The sequence below is a fragment of the Plecotus auritus genome (genome assembly GCF_963455305.1).
Source record: "Plecotus auritus genome assembly, chromosome: 5".
Taxonomy (NCBI): Eukaryota; Metazoa; Chordata; class Mammalia; order Chiroptera; family Vespertilionidae; genus Plecotus; species Plecotus auritus.
The window spans coordinates 95112530-95136739 of NC_137776.1; the positions used below are offsets into that span (position 1 = coordinate 95112530).

Below are 24210 nucleotides of genomic sequence, written 5' to 3' on the forward strand. Positions count from 1 at the left end.
TAAAGCCAAAACTTGTGATTATATTTCTTGCACTCTGTCAATGCAATGTATTTGAAGTTAGCTGTGCTGTAGTCTCAATTAATGAGGGGAAAGGGATTTGAGAAAAAGGAAGAAAAGAACAAATAAAACAAATTAACATGTAGGAAATGACTATGTGGAACTCTTAAATTGTTGAGATATGTTCAAAAGGAAGAAAATCAATCAGAGGTGAATATATATATATATATATATATATATATATATCCTTCATTCTTCCCACTCTCTGATAAGAAGTTTTTTAATCAGTTTTGTTTTTAAATTCTGCATGTTCCATAACATATTTCTTTCTTCCACTTAGAAATGTTGTAATGTGATGAGGAAGTACTTTCAAGCCATATAGATCTGAGTTCAAATCCCACTTCTACCAGCTCAGTGGTTGTAAACATTTTGGCTATAACGGGATGTTTATTGATCTACTATGTGAAAGTAGATGCCAGATATACAGAGGAATGCACAAAAATTTTACAGTTTTGAAAGGAAAACAAGAACCAAACATTACATTTTAATATGGTGCTGTAAGTTCTCTGTGAGTGGATGCTGAAGGAGCAGGAAAAGCAACACCAAGAAAAGATCTGGGTAGACTTCTCCCAGGAATCCACAGAAGTGACTCAGGCAAAGAAAGTGACAAGGATTCTTTCTGGTCAAGAGATTTGCATATGTGACGACCCAGATGTTTGAAGAATTGTCATAGTCAATAAGATGAGAGTAAAGAATATAAGGGGGCCTCAAAAATTGAGATGATTTATATAACCCCCTGAGTACAGTTTTTGACTTAATAGGAGGTCAACAAATGTTCGTTCTCTTCTTCTTAGGCAAGTGCTTTGAGTGAAACTCAAACACTCTCCATATGTCCTTATTTAAACTCCTTCATTGATTCTCTCCCTTGAACAACAGTCTCCTGAGAATTCTCTGACTATCCAAGTCTGGCCCTTATTTTAGTCCTGATCAATCCTTTAAGAACTCTTTCACACTCAGTTCAACCTGCTCTGATCTCTCCCTTCAAGGAGTAACTACCACCCTGCAGTCAGTCTGATGCATGTAATCACACCCTGCCTTGCATTATTGTTTACTAATGGGTATTGGAATTTTCTCCTGAAGGAGAGCACAACCATATCAATGGCAGGTAATAGTTTTGAATTGTTTCATCCTGACAACAGCTATGATAATCATCAGTTAACAAATTCTCTTGGAACAGAAAATTCCAATACATTCCAATACTGCCACAGTCTTAGGTCACCTATATATATATATAAAAAAAAAAAAAAAAAACTGGTTTCTTTCTTTCCCTTATTGGGTTTTCTCCACTTTCTTTTTTAAAAACCTATCTGGTCATTCAATAATCACCAATCATGTTGATTAACTCATCTTTATATATATCACTTGGGGATATCATTTGGGCATTTCTGTTTATAATCTATTCTTGAAAACTTTTCCTTCTGCTTGTTAGATTTCCACTGTTTTATTGTTCTGTTTTTCTTCCTTACCATTCCTTTTTAGTTGTGTCTCAGATGTATCTTCTTGAGTCCCTTAAAATGTGATATTGCAGTTTCTACCCTTGGCCTACCACACCTCATATGCTCAAAAGGCTTCAGCACCCATATACCCAGCAAGTCTGGTCTTCACCTGGACTTCTCTCTGGGACTTTCCAGTTACTTCTGCACAGTGAGCATCTCTCCATGCAAACACTGCATCCCAAACTGAACTAAAGACAGCATTATACAGGAACCAAACTAAATACACAGATTATTTTATTAAATGGTCATGATATCCCTGCTAGGTTGATGTTATTATTAGCCCATATCACAAATGAGGAAGATGAAGCACATAGAACCCACACAACTGCCCTGAGTTATATGTCTTGTAAGTTGTTGGCCTGGATTTGACATTAGACCATCACCCTCAGACAGACCTGAGAACGTAATCACTATGTCCTTCATTCAGGAAGTTTTCCAAGCTAAAAAACGAACAGTCATCCTTCTCTCTGCTGCATCTGATTTGTTTTCAAGAGTTATGTCCAATTTTAGATATGTCTTTCAAGTTGTATCCCATCTTTCTAAATTGCTAACTCTCATTATTTTCTGCCCATACAATTGTAAAAACCTATCTAGTCATTCAACAATTACCAAAAAATAACACTGTCTTTCACCCATACCTCCCAACTTAGCGCATGCTCAATAACAACATGTTATATTTCCAAAAAAAGGCCAATAAACAAAAAAGCAAACAACAAAATAAATATTAGGAAGTCAATTCCAGCATTAAAGTCAAACTAACAAACTGTGGCTGCTTCTAGATGTTCAGCGAGAAGCAAGCTTCTTCTCAACTTATCTCTAGTCTGGCTTCATTCTCTGCTTCTGTACCTTCCTCCATTTCTATGAAGAGTTTAGCTATACTGGGCATCTCAAAGCTCCCTCTTTGCTTCAGGATCCTTCATGCCTCTCTGCTATTGTACATGCTGCTCACTCTTACCTCTTCTTGCTCTTGTTCTCTCTCAACCTTTAAGTCTCTGTTAAAAGGTCAATTATTCTGAAAAGTTTTCACCTTCCACACAAATTGACAGTGCCCTTACCCCATTAACTTGACATAACTGCATGCATTTATCTCATTTATCTATGTGTATGTATAGCTAACAGCAGATTTATACTATGTTTCAGGGATTAGACAAGTCTTTTAATTATAAGATTCAGACATCATCCTGTCCTGACTAAGTCTCCATCTAATAGCACACTGAATTATTATTTAATGCTCAATTGTCTATGTCATCAAATCCCATATAATAAAAGGGTAATATGCAAATTAACCATCACTCTGCTGCACCCACAAGCCACGCCCACCAGCCAATCAGGAGCAAATATGCAAATAAACCCAACCAAGATGGATATGGCCACAGAGAGCAGGAGGGAGGCTTAGGTTTCCCTGGCAATGGAGGAAGCCAAGCTTTCCGCCTGCCCTTGCCGGCCTAGGCCTCCACTCAAGGCTTCAAAGTTTCAATGATAGAAGATACATAAATCCCCAAACAGAAATGGTGGCAGCCACAGAGCTGGAAAGAGCAGGAGGCTAGGGTTGCCCCGGTGATGGAGGAAGCCAAGCTTTCTGCACATCAGGGCCCAGGCCTCCACTTAAGGCTACAAAGTTTCAATTATAGAAGATACATAAATCCCCCCAAAAATGGCTGCTGCCACAGAGCAAGCAGAAGGCTTGGCTCTGCTCCAGGCTACAAAGTTTCAATTGTAGAAAATAAATAAAGCCCAGATACCAGGGCCTCCACTTGGGTCACCAGGGGGCGTGGCCGGCCTGCAAACCACCACAGGCCCCTCGCCCAGGCTGCCTCACACCCCAAGGGAACCCTCACCCTGATCCAGGACACCCTTCAGGGCAAACCAGCTGGCCCCCACCAGTGCACCAGGCCTCTATCCTATCTAATAAAAGAGTAATATGCAAATTGACCATCACTCCAACACACAAGATGGCTGTTCCCATGTGGTCACAGATCCTGCCCCCATGTGGACACAAGATGGCCACCACAAGATGGCCAGCAAGGGAGGGCAGTTGGGAGGGACCAGGCCTTCAAGGGAGGGCAGTTGGGGGTGATCAAGCCTGCTTGGGAGGACAGTTAGGGGTGACCAAGCCGGCAGAGGAGGGAAGTTGGGGGGGACCCAGGCCTGCAGGGGAGGGCAGTTAGGGGTGACCAGGCCTGCAGGAGAGGGCAGCTAGGAGAAAACAGGCTGGCAGGGGAATAGTTAGGCATCAATCAGGCTGGCAGGGGAGCGGTTAGGGGGTGATCAGGCTGGCAGGCAGAAGTGGTTAGGGGCAATCAAGAAGGCAGACAGGCAAGCAGTTGGGAACCAGCAGTCCTGGATTGTGAGAGGGATGTCCGACTGCCTGTTTAGTCCCTATCACACTGGGATCAGGCTTAAACGGGCAGTTGGACATCCCTCGAGGGGTCCCCGATTGGAGAGGGTGCAGGCTGGGCTGAGGGACACCCCTCTCCCCTGTGCACAAATTTCGTGCACCGGGTCTCTAGTATATAATATGCCCTCTATGTCACCAATCCTCTGAAACAGTTAGTATCAATATAAATAAGACACAGTTCCTTCCCTAAAGGAGTTTATAGTCTCAATAGAGAGTTAACATGAATAAAAATAATGACACAAAAAACTGTGGTTAATGTCATAAAATAAAGCAGGATGTGGACTCAACAATACAATATTGGCCTTTCTGTTTTTTTTTAGGTGTCTACTTGCAGCTGGGAACATTTGCTGATAACCTTCAGAGTTAAGCATATATTTACATCTTAATGGCAAACTCACAGAATAATTTCAGAATATGAGTTGACCTCAGCTAAGAGATATGAGTGATGCTTTTAAACTTATGAACAAAATAGATCGAGAAATAGAAGCATGGAACAGACTGACAAATTTCAGAGAGAAAGCGGGGATTGAGAGGAGTGGGGAACGATTAACAGGGGAATTTATATGCATAGATGCATAGTCCATGGACACAGACAATAGTGTGGTAAAGGCCTGGGGTGGGGGTGAGTGCTGGGTGGAGGGGGTCAATGGGAAAAAATCAAAGGGGGCATCTGTGATACTTTCAACAATAAAGATACTTTATAAATAAATAAATAAATAAATAAATAAATGAATAAATGAATAAATGAATAAATAAACCTACTTAGCAAAATCCCCACCCCCTCCAACCTTTGGTTCCAACCATAAAATGCCATACAGTTGGAGGACCATTTAGCTACTATTGAAATAGCAAAAGTGTCATTCCTCTGTGATGACTGTAGGGCATGGTAGCCAGACATATTGATATGCTTCCAATCAATACCTGGCTATTGACTGCCCAATGGGAGAAGCAATATATCAGGCTTAAGAGGAAAAAAAAAAGTTGACATCCTTTTGCCAAGCTGAGAAGTGAGCTAAAGGCATTATCAGGGTGTCAGAGTGGATGCACTATGAAAGGGATTAGCAAAGGCTGAGAAATGGTGACTGTCATCAGACCGAACTAGTGAGAAGATCAAGGAAAGTCCCACTCAACAGGAGACACACGGATAATAAATAAGTACTTGTATCATGTATTGAATTCACTCACTATAAGACTAATAATCAAATGCATTGTTACTGACACCAGATGTGTTTTAAGAAGTATTGTTGAGTGATAAAATAAGATTATGTGGAAACAATCTTATTCTTATTATACAAGTCATCTAAAAAACAAAACAAAACTTTGCTTTATCTGGAACTCACCATGGCAGTCAAAAATAATTTCCACTTCAATATGCAAATGCTTTAGTAAAAGTACATGTCAAAAAGAGAAGGTAAAACAAGATGTCAGAAAATATTAATGAGATCATAAACTATAGTAAGGTTTTAAGTGAGTAAGTTGGCAATATGAATCAAGATCCTTAAAACTATTCATAATCTTTGACTCAATAATGCCATTTCTAAGACTAGTTCAAGAAAACAATAAGACATGTGGGGTTAAAAAATAAGCACAAAGTGCTCACTGGAAATGTTGAATATAATCTATATATATAAAAGCCTAAGCAACCATTACAGTGAAATGACTGGAACAACTGTTTGACCAGTAGCTATTATGCGCACTGACCACCAGGGGGCATATGCTTGACACAGGAGCTGCTCCTTGGTGGTCAGTGCACTCCCACAGGGTAAGCGCTGCTCAGCCAGAAGCTGGGCTCACGTCTGGTGAGCGCAGCTGCAACAGCAGGAGCCTCTCCCAATTCTGTGGCAGCACTACAAAGTGGTGTTAGCAGCAGGCTCAGCGGACTGGGATGAGCATGAGCAGCACGGTGCCTGCCCCGGTTTTGGCTCCTCCCTGGCCACCTGCTGCTTGGTGCACTGCTACATCCCCCGGGGGTCCAGGATTGCTAGAGGGCGCAGGCCGGACTGAGGGACACCCCCCCCCCCAGTGCACAAATTTCGTGCACCAGGCCTCTAGTAACATATATTTGGAAAAAACACAGGGTCCCTCCCCTCAAAAAGCCAAAATATTAAAATAATTAAATAAAAACAAAAGTGTCATTAAGTAGACTATTTATGATGCAGTCATTAAAGTTGTATTTCTAGATATTCAAATAACATGTAAAAATCTCTGCTCATAACAGAAAGTGTACTCAGATTCCCTTCTGGAAAAGTGCTTTATATGGATCCAATTTGGGCTTCAGGTGAATTTTTCCTGTCTTGCACCAGGAAAACATCAGCATTGTCCCAAAACATAGCACATATATTCCCACCACCAGGTCCTGGCTCTTGCCAGGCTCTCTGTTTTCAATAGGCTTTCCTATTCCTTATACTGGTTCTAATTTTAGCAGTTCTTCAAGTCCTAATGCATCTTACTTACTTCTGTGATAATTTCACGATTATCCTAGAACACAAATACTTCCTCATCACTCTGTCTTCTAGAATTGCATTGCCAATTAGGGTATCATAATATCATAGTGTGTCTATAACCATATGAAGAATGTCATGAATGCCCTATCAATAAGTTCATATACAATGGCTTGCAAATGCCTTGTGTGTTGAAGAAAGGAAATCAGATACAGGGCCTAAAGATCTGACATCTTCCACCATACTCACTCCATTAGAGTCTCAGCTCCAGCACTTACTAGCTATGTGATCTAGAGGAAGTTATGTGTCCTTTCTGGGCTGCAATGTGCACATCTATAAAATAAATCTATAATAATAAAGCATAATATGCAAATAGACCGAATGGCCAAACAGCAGAACGACCATCCGGACGACCATCCAGACAACCATGCTATGACACCCACTGGTGCCAGGCCAGCCAACGCGGGTGTGATGCAATAGGTCAGGGGCCTGGCCATCGCCCCATGATTGCCCTGCAGAGGGAGGCCCAGGCCACCGGTTAGTGGGGTGATCCATCGTGGGGCTCCTGGACTGTGAGAGGGCACAGGCTGGGCTGACGGACCCTCCCACTTCCTGCCAAGTGAACAAATTTTGTGCACCGGGCCTCTAGTATGGTAATAATACCATCTCAGATTATTATGTTGTAGACAGATCTGTGCATTATGCTCCCATAATAAAAAACATCTTTCTTTCAATCTTACCTTGGATTTGTAATAAGGTAGACATGATATATCATGACCAAGACATGCCCTGAGTACTTAGAAGTTTGGCTTCAAGTACACAGCTTCTAAACTTGCACACTGTATAAGACCAATAACCATGGTAACTGTCTTTGGTGGTCTGATGGCCATGAACATTGGTTGAATTTCCAGGGCTTGTGTTGAATGGCTAACATTATTTTACCTTTCGTTACTGTTCTGGAGAAGAGGATACAACTTAGATAAGGAAATTTCTAACCAAAAAGAACTGACAGTCCTGATATCGTAGAGTTCAATGGAAGCCCACGGGAAACAATGATCTAATGTTCTCTCCTTCTATGGGGAAGCTGCCACAGATTGGATAAGAATTGCCCACATATTCATCATCTTTTTCTTACATAGGTGGTTTTGAACAAGGTGCATTAGAAAATGAATATCTACCTGCATGAATAACCTAACTTGCATACCCAAGTTTTTTATGTGTCATCAGATAATGGGGAAAGAATATTGAAATGGAATTGTGATATATCAACTTTCCACAGCAACCCACTGTGTCTAAAGACTCAGAATTTTCATTTTTCCATTTCTCAGAGAATCCATTGAACATGTCTTCACCTCACTCAGGAGCACAAGGGCTAAAAAAGTTTATCCTATCTGTTTTAAGTCATCCCTATTGGTTCACATTTACTGGAACAAACCGATAATGAAAACAAACAAACAAACAAAAAAAAAACCTAACTCTGAAGAGTTTAAAAGGACAACATACTAAGAGAACACTCAAGAAATTATCAATTTTAAAAATTCTGAAGACCTTATATTTACTATTCTGATTGTAAATGATTGCTTTAAGAAAATATGCCTAACATACCAAGAACATTGCCATTTCCATAACAGCAGAATCTTAAACTTCCTTGTTCTGTTTTCATGAGGTGTCCTATGTGATGTTTTCTTCCCTTTGGCAGCTTGTATCTCTAATGACCTGCGTGTGACACGCATTCTTGCTAAAGGCATGAAAGCAAGTTTGATTCACTTGGTTTACCAAGGGATTCAAAACAATGGTTCTTACCCAATTAGAGGTGGTGGGTGGCAGGGATTTGTTAGAGGAAAGACAAATTCTTGAATTGCACAGGCATCCAAAGTGTGCTTGTCCAACCTCAGAGTCACCCAAGTGCTTATTTTTTGTCCAGGCAGGGTCTCCAGAAAGAAACACGGGGGGTTTTTAGTGTTGCAGCCCACAGTGTAAACACTGAGCAATTTCACAGGAAGGAGAATGGGGAGGTAGTAAAAAGATGGTATTGATTTGCTTGGTCTGTTGATTGTTGAGCTCATCAGCTTGACAGTGTTCCATCAATTTTATTTTCTTAAAGCTAAAACATTCTATTTTTAAGCTAGTGGATGGAGAATATTAAAGTAGAATATCTTTCATAGGTTGGACTCCTTAAAAGATTGTTAAATTAGAAAAAGTGAATAGAATACGCTTTAAAACCAATAGAAATGATGGCATGAAATCTGGCCAAAAATTAGGTAGCTTGGACTTACATCTTTATCAGGGTTGAAACTGTACTGATGCTACATCAGACTCAACTCTACCATGGCACGGGAACTCTGGACACTGGCCCTGCTTTCAGCTCTACTGAACCCTCAGCTGCATATTTTCCAGGACTAGCTTAAAGACAATGGGACATTGGAAAACAAGAATTATAAATCCATGCCAATAAAAACCACTCATTCTCCTGTGCCAGTCTTAGAAATTTACTTTTCTCCCACTCATGATGGAGAAATTCCACCCACCCAATCATCCAGCAAAAAAACTACTTGCAGATTCAGTTTCTTTTTCCATTTTTTCCTAACATAGTCCCACCACAAATTCAGTCCAGGCTTTCTATTTGAAGCCTCCCAAACACTGACATATGGTCATCGGTACTTATCACCAATATATTGGTTCTGCTGTGTCAGATCTCCTGATAAGGTGGTGTTTCCTTCCCTCTTTAATTTAAGTGTGCCCATATGAATAGAAGTCCTGTTAGCCACTTACAGGTAGAAGATTTAAAAAACTGGCACATGTTTCCCTGTGCTTCCTTCTTCATGCCATGACAAAGTTCCAGATGAGGGAGCCTCTGTCAGCATCCCAGATGAGTGAGCCTCTGTCCGCATCCCAGAATGCAGACAACGTGAGCGAGGGCCCTCTGCCCATGTGTGATGAGCATATCACATAGGCATGGTACAACTGCTGGTCACTTAGGCCACTGAGATGTTGGGTTGTTTATCATAGTACAACTCAGCCCACCAAGACAACACAGTTGACTTAATACCTCACCTCTATGCACCTCTATGCACCTGTAGCCCCTTTTCTCACCTGTACCACAACTTTTCCCATTCCTGTCTGTCTTCCTGGTAGGCCACACATTCCATGAGAATATAGCTTATACCCATGGATCCTCCATGCCCACCACAATGTTTGGCATATTGTATTATCTCAAGAAACGCATGTTAAATGAATGAATAACAAGTGCCTTCCCATGCTGACTACATCATGAAGGCAATCTGGTTCCTGGAGTTTTACCCACTCTATCGTGGAAACCATGGATCTACTCACGCTGATGGCAGGTGGGGCCAATGTAGCCTGTGTCACTGCAGTTACAATAGAAGGTAGCCCAAGACTGAGAACAGCTTCCTCCATGTTCACAGTAGTTTGGCAAACACCTAATAGGAAATTAAGCAGAGCAACCAAATCAGTCAAAATAAAGAGAAAAATGAATATCTACCTGCATGAATTAATAGAGTAAACTGGTCAGCTATACTCCTCTACCTAAACAGTCTTCAATCCATCAAAATAAAAAAAAACTATGATTTACCATAAGAAGTGGGTGGAATTATTGGGCAATAAGGGCTTTGAGCTGACTTAGGCAATTAAGTTAAGGATTTCAACACTAGGGCAACATTTCATTGACTTGAAGTTACTATGAAGTAGTCAGAATCTTAAGGCTTTTCATTTTACACAGAACAAAATGTGCAAAGTTTGTAATTTCACATGTTGGAAAGGTTTTGCATTTTTAAAGAAAAGAGGAGATGTGCAGATAATTGTGGTCACTGACCCCACATTTCTCTTTTTGGGTTGGTCAGGAATCTATTTTAAACAACTAATTTTAAAAAGCAACCTGAAATTTTAAAAGATGTACCTGCTCATTTAACAAGCAAAAAATTGTATCATTTTTTAAAGTGCCAATATTACCCTTACAATGAGGTTTTACTAGGTTGTACTGAAATCTGTAACTATTCTAAAAAATCTCTTCACCACACATGTTAAAAATTCTCTGAAACATTCACATAATTTGACCCAGCAATCACACTTAAATAGCTCTATCTTTAGGATATATTTTAAAATATGGAAATTATGCATGCTACTTATCATTATTCACAATGATGTCATGATGAATCAAGCTAAGTGTTCAAGATTAGAAAATTTCTTAGGAAAGTTGTAGTACATAAAATTAATGTGCTATCATAAAGCTACTACAAATGATGTTAGCAAATGGGATAATAATGGACTGAGACTGGATTAAGTGAAAATTCAAGCTATAAAGCATGGCCACAACAAAATAAGAAAAACACTTTATGTTGCGAAAATGATAGGAAAACAAAGGTTAAGTGTCCCTTGGTCTAATGGGAATGAAGACAATGTTTATTTTTCTTCTGAACAGAGATCTTGGACTTTAAGGTCATGCATTCCTGAGTTTGATCCCAGCTCCACACATTTGCTACACAGTGCCTTTGGATAATTCTCTTCGCCTTTTATATACATGAATTAAAATCGTGACACTGCAGGTCCTGTTACTACTAAGAGATAAGCTGGCAAGTGCATCATATTTGTAATGAATCAAATTAAGAGTAAAAGCAATGATAAATATTGAAATCTTGAAAACCATCTTTATAGGAAAAACCACCCCCTGGATTTAAATGAAGAAGGTGGGAGCAATGAAGTAACAGAAGTGGCCTAATGCAGTAAAAGCATTTATTGTGCAGCCACTGAGTGTGTGATTACCTTAAATGTCCTGTATAGGTAAGAAACCCTCAAGCACTGATTGTTTCAAAGCCCAGAAACTAATATTCCTGCATATGTTCAGACGTGTTATTAGAAAAATTCTGCTGAGCACAGCAAACGCTCAATTGTGCTGACAGGGCTTATGTTTGGGAAGAGCTTATTGGTAACTCTTTGGTATCCAGCTATGGCTTAAAGAACAGGGGGGAAAATAGGACCCAGTAATTTTGCTAGGGATATGTTCACAAATCCAACCAATAAATAAGTAAAACAAGCCAAAAAAGAGATCCCTTTCCTGCTCCAAATGTTACCCTTCTTGATTTTTACTTCCAGCTCCAGGTCTCGGTGGAAAATAAAAGAAACACGCTTGTCACTCAGATGAACCAGAGTCCTCACCACCCACGAACCTTGTGCTGTGGCAAGTTACATAATCAAGGAGCTCTGCCTCTGGGTGTGCCCTGATGGAGTGCCTGGCAGCTAGCCTACGGATGCCCACCCGCACCTTGAGCGCATCTTTAATAAGCCTCACACAGGCCTTTGTATTGACATATTAATAAACTCAGTTTAGCCCTGCTTGTGCTGCTCAGTGATTGAGCGTCGACCTATGAACCAGGAAGACACAGTTGATTCTTGGTCAGGGCACATGCCTGGATTTTGGGCTTGGTCCCCAGTGTGGGGCGTGCAGAAGGCAGCCAGTATCCAGTCAATGATTCTCTCTCATCACGATGTTTCTACCTCTCTCTCCCTCTCCCTTTCTCCCTGAAATCAATAAAAATATATTTAAAATATCAATGAAAATGCTGGCTAGAAATTCATGTCTTTTATGGTCACTCAAAAAAAACCAATGTTGTATTCCAGTAGGGAAAATGAATACTTGTTTATGGGAAAACCTAATATCCCTAATGACAAAAAAATAAATAAATAAATAAATAACAATGCTATAGGGCTGCCTCAGAGCTTGATTCACTCTGTTCAATACACACTGTGATAGGGAGAGCTCATCTGTAAAGTCAAAATAAACGATGCATAACACCATTTTCCTTCTTTAAAAAGGGCAGTTTCATGAGTATAGTTTCCATATTCTTTGAACAGTTCATTTTAGCTGGTGTTTTGTGTCTTTTTCTCCTACTTGGTATGAACTGAGGACTGACGCCATGAACTCAGAAAGAGGCTATCGCTGAGCTACCAAAGGGAAAGACCTGCAGTAAGTGGGGGGCAGTCAGTCTCACATGCAGGGTGCTTAATTCACACCGCTGGAGGGGCTCATGCTGAGCCCTTCTTCTACAGTCCTAAACAGATTGCACACCTGACTGGGTCTGAGTGGATGTGCCATCTCTTGGTGTGCAATGTTTAACCAAGAAAGCGTTCAGCTGAGCACACAGCTCCTTTGCATTGCTCAGGTGCGCAGGCACGCTAGTATAGTACGTGTGCCAAGGAAGCTTAAAGGGCGGGCCCCCCTGGACGCTGTCCACCTATGTAAATGTACAGTGTGCATTCTGAAGGGAGATGAAAGAAGGCATTGAAGCAAAGGTTGAAAACAGTTAGGAATGGAAGGAGAAATAAAAACAAAAATAAATACAACAGGGACAAAAGTTATATACACATCTTATGTAAGAAGTTATAAATTTTCCCAAACCAGCATTCTTCCAAAAGAGAAGGACCACTGGGGACAATCGAGGTAAGAGAAGAAGTGGGAAGAAGAGCATCCACAGAGGCCCCTGGCCTTCAGCAGTGCTTGCCATCCAGCACGCACAGGTGTGTGGTAGTGGCTTCCCTGTTGTGTTGTGATGTGCTGGGTTATACACAAGGAAATGTGAAGAGACAAAAGTTTCTCTTTAAAGGCTGATGCACAGCAGGGGAGACAGCAATGGTGCTCTTCAAAGAAGGAAAACGATTTTACAAGCTAGGGGAGAATGAGCTACGCAGAGGCAAACATTTCTAAGAATTTAACCCCCAGCCCAGTTTCAAGCATCCTGGCACAATTCTCTCTATTTACCAGCAGGGAGAAAGGATGATTCCAGTGGTATTCCTTGAAAATGATCAGGGTGGTGACTATGCTCAGTTAGCCTTAACTGAGAAGGAGCAGGAGATTCCTGCTGGAGTGGGAGGGGCCTGAGAAAGGCATTAGGAAAGGAGTGTGATTCAAGATACTTCCAGAAAATGCAGTCTGTCAGTTTGCTTATAATTTAGAGAGTTTCATAGAATCATGAACTTTTGGCTTTTCTTAAACAAAAATCAGATACAGAACAATAGTCATAGCCAATCTCATGACTTTATATGCCAAGTTTATATTTTGAGTTCAGTCTTCTCTCCAGAATTCCAGACTCATAAATGCAGCTGCTTGCTTCACAACTCCACTTGGGTGTCTAACAAATATTTCAAAATGTGCATGTCCAAATATAAATTTCTGACCTCCTACCTCCTCTCCCTGCCCCCACCTTTTTTACCCACATTCTTTATTCACTATCAGATGACAGCAACTTTATGCTTACACTATGTTGACCCCATACCTTGAAGGGCCTTCCCTTCCCTCACAGCCTGCATCTGAAGCAGGAGACACCCTCTGGCTCTGCCCACAGAAGTTCTCCAGCCTTCGACCACTTCTTATCACCTGTACTATTACCACTCTAGTTTGAGCCACCAGCATTTCTTGCCTGAACAACTATAATTATCAGCTAACTTGCTTCCAGCTTTCCAGCTTAATCCCTTCAGTCAATTCCCAATGCAAGAGCAAGAGAGGTCCTTGTAACACTTTAGGCAGATCACATTAAACCTTCCAATGGTTTCTTGTTTTATTCAGGTAAAAGGAACATCTTTCAAATTACCTACCAGTTCCTGCCGATCTGTACCCCCTTTATTTCTCTGAAGTCGCCCTATTCTTCTCTCTTTCCTTCATCTGTTCCAGTAATACTGCCCTCCTCACTGCCCCTAAAGCACAGACATGTTCATTTGTCAGAGTGTTTGCAAGTTCCCTCAGCCCAGAAGCTCCTGCCAGGATGTCCACATGACCCACTACTCACCTTGTCTCTGCCCAAATGGCACCTTCTCAAAGAGATCTACCACCAGCCTGCTATTTTAGGTGGCAACTCTCCCTCACTCTGTACCTCTAATCCCCTTTCCTAGCCCCCCTTTTTGTCCTTGCACTTACTATCTTCTCACACATGTATACTCTGCTGATGCATTAAGTTAATGATTTGTTACCAATCTCTTCACAAAAGAATGTAAACTCCATAAAGGCACTGGTTCTTGTCTGCTTTGTGTTGTGGAGCGAGCGCGAGTGAATGACCACTGGAGTCCAGACCAAATTAAAATTTAGGGAGCCTTTATTGCCGGCCGGCGACTGCCCTCTCTCCTGGGGGAGGTCAGAGAGCAGCCCCGACCCTTTGTGCAGAACCACTTTTAAGCACATTAACCACATCCTGTTTTTGCAGAGTAAGTAACCCAAGACAAAACAGTTTTTCCCAAATAATGTCAGGGCCATGCTATTGACGACCATGTTATTTACAGGGTTATCCTGTTCTTTAGAAAGCTGACAGTGTTCTATCTTGCAATGCTATTTTGTGAGGTGCAAGGGGAAAGGGGCCATGAGACCATATCTCAAGGCCTGGCCTGGTGTCAGCACTGACAACTCTATCTAGGGCATAGTCCACAGTCTCTCTGGAATGGGCAAAAATTCCCACTCTCCAACATTCCCCACTGGTTTTATGTATATGAGTCAAATCATTGACTCTTTTGGGTCATTGTTGGCGAGGGAGTTATATTGACCCCTGAGGACTATAAGCTTGATAGAATTAATTCTCTGCTGAATAAAGTCAGTGGGCCTGTTTAAAAGATAAGGGCCCAGAATGAGGGCCAGGACTAATCTTTAGAGGGTCCGAAAAGTCCTGGACTCTCTATTTTGCCTGGGCTGTCTTAAGCCAGGTGTGATGAAGCCACGTCGGGATCCCGTCGACCTTGACTGCTGTGGAGGTGGTCCTTTCCAGGTAGGAGTCAGTCCTTGTGTGGCAAATTTCTTTATCCAAACAGAGTCACCAGGGTGGAAGGATGGACTGGATCAGAAGTTGGTATACATGCTTCTTGACTGCTTTCTGGGTAGATTGTAAAGCCTGTAAGAACTTGAGTAAAGATTGGTTATGGATTTCAGCTTTTCTAGATTGGGTTTCTGTGTAAGCTGGTGAGGTGGTTAGGTCAGGGTTTGGAAGGGTCACCAGAATCTGTAGAGGCCCCACTGGTTTTAGGGCAGCCTCCCGGGATGCTTCATCTGCAGCCTCATTCCCTCTTGCTTCTGGGGAGTCCCCTTGTCTCACATAGTTAGATATGGAAAGACTTAATTACACCTGGTAGTGTTAGTTGGCCCATCGTCCTTGCTCTGCTCATATCTGTCTAACTGCCTAATATATTACCTCAAGGATCCTGGCTCTGAATTCTTTTAGGGAAAATGGATGTTGAATTTCTTCTGTAGCTGCTTCGTGCTGAGGAGGGGCGGAGTTTTCTCTCAGAGCCAAGAGATCCTTGCTGTCTGTCAGAGGGACAATGAAGCCTGGGCACAGAAGGAGGTGGGCTTGTGACCTGGCGGAGACAAACAGTAATAAATGGTCTGGTGGAAGGGAAAGAAAACCCTCCATAGTAGATTGTCTCAAATAAATTAAGTTCACCAAAGTTAAATGTTCATCTTCTGAATATTTAAGTTTTGTAAATATTTGTGGCATTCTGTTTTTTAATGCAGTGGATTTTTAAAAATGTTTTCCAAGGATTTCCTCTTGTTTTACACATTGTTCCAGTGGCCTTTTTCTTTGTTTCCCTGTTATGCTTTTTCCTTCTCATGCTACATGTGAGGGCCATTGTCATTGACATAGGAGGTGGCATTTCCAAAACGTAAAATTATGTATCTTTTTTGACCTAGAAATTCCATTTCTTACAATAATGCCCCAGAAATACCTTTTTTATATACAAAGATAAATATAAAATTACTCGGGGCCCATTGCACAAATTTGTGCACCTTGAAGGGAACTGTGGGCCACGAGGCTGCGGTGGGTACAGGGAAGGGTCTTGGTCCATTCTCTGAACCCATACCCAGCCCCTCCGCTGTGGTCCCTTCTACCCTCGGTCCCCTGTCTGCCAGCAGCCCTGCTCCTGCTGCCACAGCTCCCACATGCTGACGGCGCCAGCCCCACTCACACCCACTGACGGCACAGAGTGATTGGGGCTGGTGTCAGCAGTGGGTGAGAGCGGGACCAGTGCCATCGGCGGTGTGAACAGCAGCTGCTGTCCCGATTGCCCCTTAGGAGCAGGTGGAGGTGAAGAAGCCCTCAGGGGCGATAGGGACTGGCAGCTGCAGCTCACACCCACTGGCGATTCTGAGTGATCGGGATCGGAGCTGGGCACCAGCAACGGGTGTGAGTGGCAGTTCCGGTTCCATCAGCAGGTGCAAAGGCAGCTTTGGCACCAGCAGTGGGTGCGAGTGGGGTCAGCACTGGCAGCAGGTGTGAGTGAGAGGTGAGACTGCGGCACACAGGAGTAAAGAATTTTCAGTAATCACCAGAGGCTTACCCCGATGACAGTGACAGGTGCCCTGCCTTTGTCTGGCACCCCCACTCACCTGCTCCACCATCTTGCCACCTGCCATGCTCCATGCTCTGCTGCTTGCTGCTGATGCCTGCCATGTTCCACACACGCCCCTGGTGGTCAGCACATGTCATAGCAACTGGTTGTTCTGCTGTTTGGTCTATTTGCATATTAGAGTATATATATATATATATATATATATATATATATGTATATATATATATATATATAATCATTATTAACAGATTTTTAAAAGGAAATAGTCTATCATTTTGGAAATGGCTAATAAATGATGGTCCATTCATACTGTAGAGTGCTATGAGGCAATTAAAATGAATATGCACATCGATGTGGGAAACTTCGCCATGGGTAATATACTATTAAGGCCAAAAGCACATTGAGAGTTACATGGGTAGTTTCTGCTGTTAGTGTTCTTGTCATCGTCACATAGATAGAATAAGGTTTGTGAGGATATGGAGCACATCAATCATCTGTTAATAGAAGTTAACTGTGGAAATCATCGCAGTCTCTCTGTATTCTGGGTCAGTCATGGTTTTGACAATGAAACTTGAATATGTACATGGGTTTGTATTAATATTTTATTTTGCTATTAAACAACAAAGAGGACCTCAGCCCACATAGGAAATGGTCTCTCAGGAGAGACAGTCATGCTGTCCCAAACTTTCACAGAACTGGGCCTTCACCAGCGGGGCAGGAGGAGAGGGCCCAGAGCATGAGCCTCCTTTGATGTATCAAGCTATTGAGGCTCAGTCAGTTCCCTGGTCACCAGCTAGAGCAGAGCGGGCATCCAACCTATATCTAGCCGGCCACCATCCACCTCCCTTATTAAACTTTGGAAATAAAACTCAGTGGGTGGTACCCGCCTCTTTGGAACCAAGTCCACCTGGTAATACAGGCCTAATGATCACCATTTATTAGGGATCTCTATCCAGCCACGAAAATTTTAGAAGTCACCTGTAAAAATTAAAATAAAAGTATCTTCTGTCTAAGAAAAGAGCACAGTGGTTAATGGTGTGTCTGAATGTCTGATGCTCTAGAGGCTATGTAAATGTAGGCATAGTTTAGACATATGTCCACCCCAAATCCCCACCTTGAACTCATCTGGAGGAAGTCATCTGTTAAGACATAAGTCAGCCTCAAAAATACCCAGTGTATTTATATGACCGTCTATGAAAATATTTCCCTCAATATTAAATTTCCCTCTTCTCCAGTTCCTAAAACAGATTGCAATAAATAGGATAGCTATTGATAAGCCTTTGAAATTCCCAAATGTACAGATAAATGGTTATCTATAAATGAGTCTGAATGTATTTATGCTCCAATTTCAATTATACCAGTTCTATAAATGTTACTTCCATTTTTAAATATCCGCGTTCCTTTTTTATACAGTTGAAGGTCAATTTCAATTTCTATATTCTTCCCTTAGAGACAAAAGAACAAAACATTTCAACAGTCCTCAAAATGCAAGCTGAACAACGTAAGCATTTTAATGAAGCTCCTACATTAAAAATCAGCTAGGTTGCCTTCCTTTGTCTGTTTGCTTTAATTAGCAGCTGACTGCATTGATCTTGTTTTGGTCAGATAGCTTTTCTGAAAGCTTTGGAAACCTATTTCATTGCTTCTCCATTCCAACAATTACCATAATCCCATTTTACCCCACAGTTGGACTTTCATTATAATTGAAATTTGTTGTAATTACAGCAGATGCAGACACTAAGGAATTAAGTGAATACAAGAAAATTGTTAGAAGTCAGTTCCTAAACCTTTCAGGGTCTAGTTCACAACAGGGAGTCAATCGGCAATTGTTGCTGAGAAGATTCCCAGATTTGGCAAAGCATGATGATCAAATGAGCTTGCAGGGCACATCCGTGATCCCAGTAGAACTGCTGGGCTTCAAGACAAACTTGGGCATCCACAGCGTGCTATCCTGCTGCCACTAGCTTTGGTGGCCAATCAACAGGAAAATAGAAAGTCCTCTCTCTATTCTTCTGAAAATGTAAAGTTTATGACCAACAGAAGCCCAATGCTCTTCAAAGTCTGTCTCTTCTAAGCAGAAAATGTTTTTAATCAACTTCCCAGTGTTATCCACTCCAATACTGTAAATATGAGAAGCAACCTGAGGTCATGAATCCAATAAAAAATCATTGCTACCTGGCTACTTAAGAAGCAAAAATACATACTGTCTTTTCCCAAATAATAAAATACTATGTTGTTTTTTTGATCACAGGGGAAGAGAACTCTCTGTCATTTTGACTCAATAAGATACAATCAAATTTCTGTAATTGATCAATTTGTCTCAGTGGCTAGAACAGCCTTGGGCAAACTACAGCCCGCGAGCCGGATCCGGCTGTTCTATCCGGTTCTCTTGCTCTCCCCTCCGCTCCTTTACTTTGAATTTATATTAGTTCACACAAACACTCCATCCATGCTTTTGTTCCGGCCCTCTGGTCCAGTTTAAGAACCCATTGTGGCCCTCGAGTCAAAAAGTTTGCCCACCACTGGCTAGAAGTATTTCAAAGGAATTAAAACGCACAACACCATGTACTGATGGGCTCTGGCTTTTATGAGAGGAAAATCAGGTCTGGTTTTTCTACTTAATATCAATGAGGGGAGCCCTAGCCAGTTTGGCTCAGTTAATAGAGTGTCAGCCTGCGGACCAAAGTACCCCAGGTTCAATTCCAGTCAAGGGCATGTACCTCAGTTGCAGGTTCTTCCCCAGCCCAGGGCTCTGGTTAGGGGTCTATGCAGGAGGCAACCAATCCATGTGTTTCTCTCACATTGATTTTTCTCTCTGACTTTCCCTCTTTCTTCTATGGTCCCTAAAAATCAATGAAAAAATATCCTCAGATGAGGATTAACCAATATCTATACTAATAAAAGGGTAATATGCTAATTAGACAAGACATCTGCAGAACATCTTCCGGATGTCCTTCTGAACAAAGCCACGGTGGCAGAGGTGGTTAGGGGTGATCAGGCCGGCAGGGGAGCAGTTAGGGGGCAATCAGGCTGGCAGGCAGAGATGGTTAGGGTCAATCAGGCAGGCAGCCAAGTGGTTAGGAGCCAGTGGTCACAGATTGCAAGAGGGGTCCTGGATTGAAGAGGGTGCAGGCTTGGCTGAGGGACCCCTTCTCTCCCCGTGCAAGAATTTTGTGGGCTGGACCTCTAGTGTGTACACACACACACACACACACACACATATATATATATATATATATATATCAATGAGGGGAAAACTTTTAAGTGCCTGGAAATGCAGTGTCTTAGTTTTGCATTATATAGATGTCTTAATTGCTATGTTGAGGAAACAGACAGTTGAGCTCTCCAGGTTATCAGAATGGCCTTCTTCTTAAATATAGGACATCATTCTTATCCCACTATAAATAAGGACAATTCGATTGTCTCATTCAGAGCTTCTCAAATTTTGGCCAAATGTAGACTCTGCTACAATGGGTCTTGGTGGAGCCTGAGGCTCTGGATTGATTACAGCTCCTGGAGAAGCCAGGCTGTTGGTCCTCACACTGTAGCAGTGAGCACCCTGCAGAGAGGGGTCAAGGGCTTGCAAACTTCAGAGCTGTTTTTTCAGTCTCTTTTTGAAAATATTTATGTTTTTTAAATTAAAATGTTATAGCTTTCTGGTATCAGATTAATACAGTGTATTAGCGGTATGCTAGTTTTGTACTCCAGGTTAACCCTGAACACTTTGATGTAAATCTCCTCCTGCCTTCCCTTTGTATTCGTGGATGCAAGAATATACTAATGCTATCAATGGGAGTGGAGGCTAAGGCATGTCTGCAGTCTGTGAGCCTTCGTTATTTTCACAGACCAAGTTTAGAAGTACTTAATTTGATTTTCCAATGCTGCTTTTATCTGTTATAAATAGTCCTATGATTTTACTTAGTAGAATAAAAATATTTCACTGTAACAAGAAACCAACTCACATAACACAAGTCAAGGAAACATGCTAGACTTGGGTTTACAGTCTTCCTACAGGTTTTACTATCCAGACTCCTGCCAAGGTTTCATTGTGCAGTGAGACTAGTCGTCTGGGTCCCACGGAAGTGTGAACAGACATGATCCCGGCAGAGTCTGGATTCCCCAGGGTGCTGGTCCATTCGGACATGTTTGTAAGGTTCTTTTGTTTTTCACTTTAAAGGTCATGCATTAAATTAAACCTCACCATGGCAGAGTGAGGGCTGGGCTGGCACCGTCCCCTGTGTCCCAGTTGAGGTGCAATGTGTCACCTTCGCAGAGCTGACAGGGTGCATCGAGAAACCCATACTTCAGCCTAGAGAGACAACTTCAAACCCCAGGGTTGTCACTTTCTAGCTTGCATGACATCTTAAATGAATTATGCCTTTCTGACTTCAATTTTCTTCTTAGTAATATCAAGACAATCTCCGAATTATTTTGGGAATTAAATAAGGCCTTATTGAATGTGAATTGTGTAAATGTTTATTATATTTCCATCTGTCTTGCAGGTGGTTTGTGACATGGACATGGACTGTGGGTTTTTCTCCTCTTTCATAATAGATATGTTTTTCTGGCTTTGGGGAGAAAGGTTCCGTCTGCAAGTGCTAAGCTCAGTCTGTGATTTAGCCACATATGCAGAGCTGGAATTTCCTCCCTCAGTTGCTAACTTTGGGGGCTGCCAAGAAAGGTCACTTCATTTTCACTCATTTACGTCCCATCAGTGTCCCGTGCAGCAGCATCTGGCTTAGGAAACTCCGTTGCCATGGCTCTATTTCAATTAGGATCTGTACCTGGGGCCTGACTGGTATGGCAGCAGGGACGGGAACCAAACTCAGTGGCCATGCATGGCCTCTGCATAGAACCGCTGGTGGCTATGTGTGTTGCTAGTAACACCAACACCAGCCAGCCGACACTTTCCCTGGCCCCTGACTTTGCATCTGCTCTGGGCTGGTTCTGACTCTGACTCGACCTATGTGCCGGAGCCCTCGCACAGGGGCACTGTGGAGGACACACACAAGAAGAAAAATGCCAAGCTCTGCCTTAAACAGTCATATTTCTTTCTTTCTATTTATTTGAGTTTTCATTATTAAACATAAAAGTATGTAAAATGAGGTCTAAAACGTGTTACATTACCAAAAACCTTGAAATGTTCATAATTAAATCACCTTTGGTCAAGGAGGAGACATGAAAATAAAAGTCCAAATAAGAGCTGAGGACTAACCCCAGGGAGAGCAGGGGCCATAGGAAAAGCCACACGGGACCCTGGCATACGACTGGGGTTTGCTCCTCCCAGGCCAGGCTTTGCTTTCTCTGTGGACTGACTTCACTCACTCAACCTATGCCCCCACTTCCTCCCTGCTGCAAGGAATTTGGCTGCCGCTTTCTAAAACATATATTTTTATTTATTTCCAGAGAGGAAAGGAAAGGGAGAGAGATAGAAGCATCAATGATGAGAGGAAATCATTGATTGGCTGCCTCCTGCACACCCCTTTCTGGGGATCAAGCCTGCAACCTGGGCATGTGCCCTTGACTGGAATCAAATTCGGGACGCTTCAGTCCGCAGGCTGATGCTCTATCCACTGAGCAACCAGCGAGGGCATGGCTGTCACTTTCTAAGTTCTGCTACTTCAGGCCTCCTCTATTAGAAAACAAGCTTCCTCTCTAATCTCAGTGCTGGACCTCCTGGAAGAGGCGTGGCCCACCCTGATGGATCGGTCCTCCTGGCCACAGTCAGGAGTCGCATAAAAATGAAAGAGTTTTGCCCTTGCCGGGTGGCTCAGTTGGTTGGAGCATCGGCCCATACACCAAAAAAGTTGTGGGTTCCAGCCAGGTTGGGGCACATACAGGTGGCAAGCGATCTCTCTCTCTCTCTCTCTCTCTCTCTCTCTCTCAAATCAATAAAACCATATCCTCAGGTGAGGATAAAAATAATTTTAAAGAATAGTGCAGAAGTTTCACAGAACCAGGAGGAGGAATGGAGAGAGAAAGAGCAAGCCCAGATGATGATAGCAAGTGTGATCTTAGAGAGACAAAACAATGGGCAGCTTCTAAAGGGCTGCCTATGGTCCCACTCACACACACAAACCTGCACATCTGCCCTCAGCGTCGCTCATCTCCGTATGAAAACCTCCCTGCCAGGTCAGCTTAAGTTATAGCCCAGAAATGAATCTTTGGTCCAAGTCCGCACTAGTCTGTTTCTTCTCATAACTAATCCACAAAGTTCAGTCCTTAACAATTCATCCCTGCATTGCTATTCCGCTGGACTGGAATCGCATGGTGGTCAGTCTTAGGGGACTGAGGGAACCTCTCATTTGTTTACTTCAATTTCCCCTGCATGACTAAGAAAAAAGTTCCACTCATCTTACTTTTCTCCCTCCTACGTCTGTGGCAGACACCACTAGTCACTCTCTGGTCTCTCTCCTGGAAGCCTGAGTTTCCATCGTCCCTTGGAATATTATCTGAGGGCAGCATCACCAGCATCACAGTGAGTACCCCAACATATTTACATATGTGGGATAATGTTAGCCTCTCCACCATTTATTAAAGGCTACAGCTACACTTACTGTGCTAGACTTAATACTAGGCCATCACAACAATTATTTCAGCTAATCACTAAAACTGACCCTTTAGACAGCAATCACTATCTCTAGGAAAGTGAGGATCACAAATTAAGCACCTCATTTAAGATCACAGAACCTTAAAAGGCAGCTGTAAATCCAGGTATACACATTCAAAACCAGGTGTCATGGGCATTAGAATTATACAAAAAAAAAAAAAAAGAAGAAGACACAAGCATGCCTTTGCTGGATAAATGTTTGTTTTGTTGAGAAAAGAGGAAAGGGAAGGCTAGTGCTGACTTATGCCCTCTGGTTCTCTTCCATGCTGGCCCTTGAAGCTACTTTGTTTAAACCACTGACCAACTCCTGGTGATCGCTCTGGTTTCCTATACTCCAGGGCAGCACTTCTAAAAGTACATTATATGGATGAGTAGTTTGTGGAAAGAAAGGATTCATGATGAAATAAATTTGTGAAATTGTGACATTCTAATTAATTCCCTCTTGCCTAGGCCCCATCAGCTCATGGGTACACCTGCACTCTCTCTCTCTTTCTCTCTTTCTCTCTCTCTCTCTCACACACACACACAGACACACACTCACACACACACTCTCATACATACAGACACACACACATTCACAATCACAAACTCACACACACTCTCACACACACACACACTCTCTTTCTCACACACACAGACACAGACACACACTCACACACACACTCTCACACACACACACTCTCTTTCTCACACACACACACACACAGACACAGACACACACTCACACACACACTCTCACACACACTCTCTCACACACACAATCACAAACTCTCAAACACACACACACACACTCACACTCACACAGATAATCCCATTTAACATTACTTTCTCCAGCGATTTTTCAAACGTACATGAACAAGGATTCATTTC

General features: G+C 42.3%; 1 protein-coding gene across 1 annotated transcript in view; it reads right to left on the reverse strand.

Moving 5' to 3' along the window:
• The window catches only part of CNTNAP5 (contactin associated protein family member 5), an 886665-nt gene that overhangs the window by 342884 nt on the left and 519571 nt on the right, over positions 1-24210 (reverse strand). The window contains exon 11 of the mRNA XM_080671382.1: positions 9726-9832. Within this exon, the coding sequence (XP_080527508.1) occupies positions 9726-9832 (107 nt within the window). The remainder of the gene's footprint in view (positions 1-9725; positions 9833-24210) is intronic.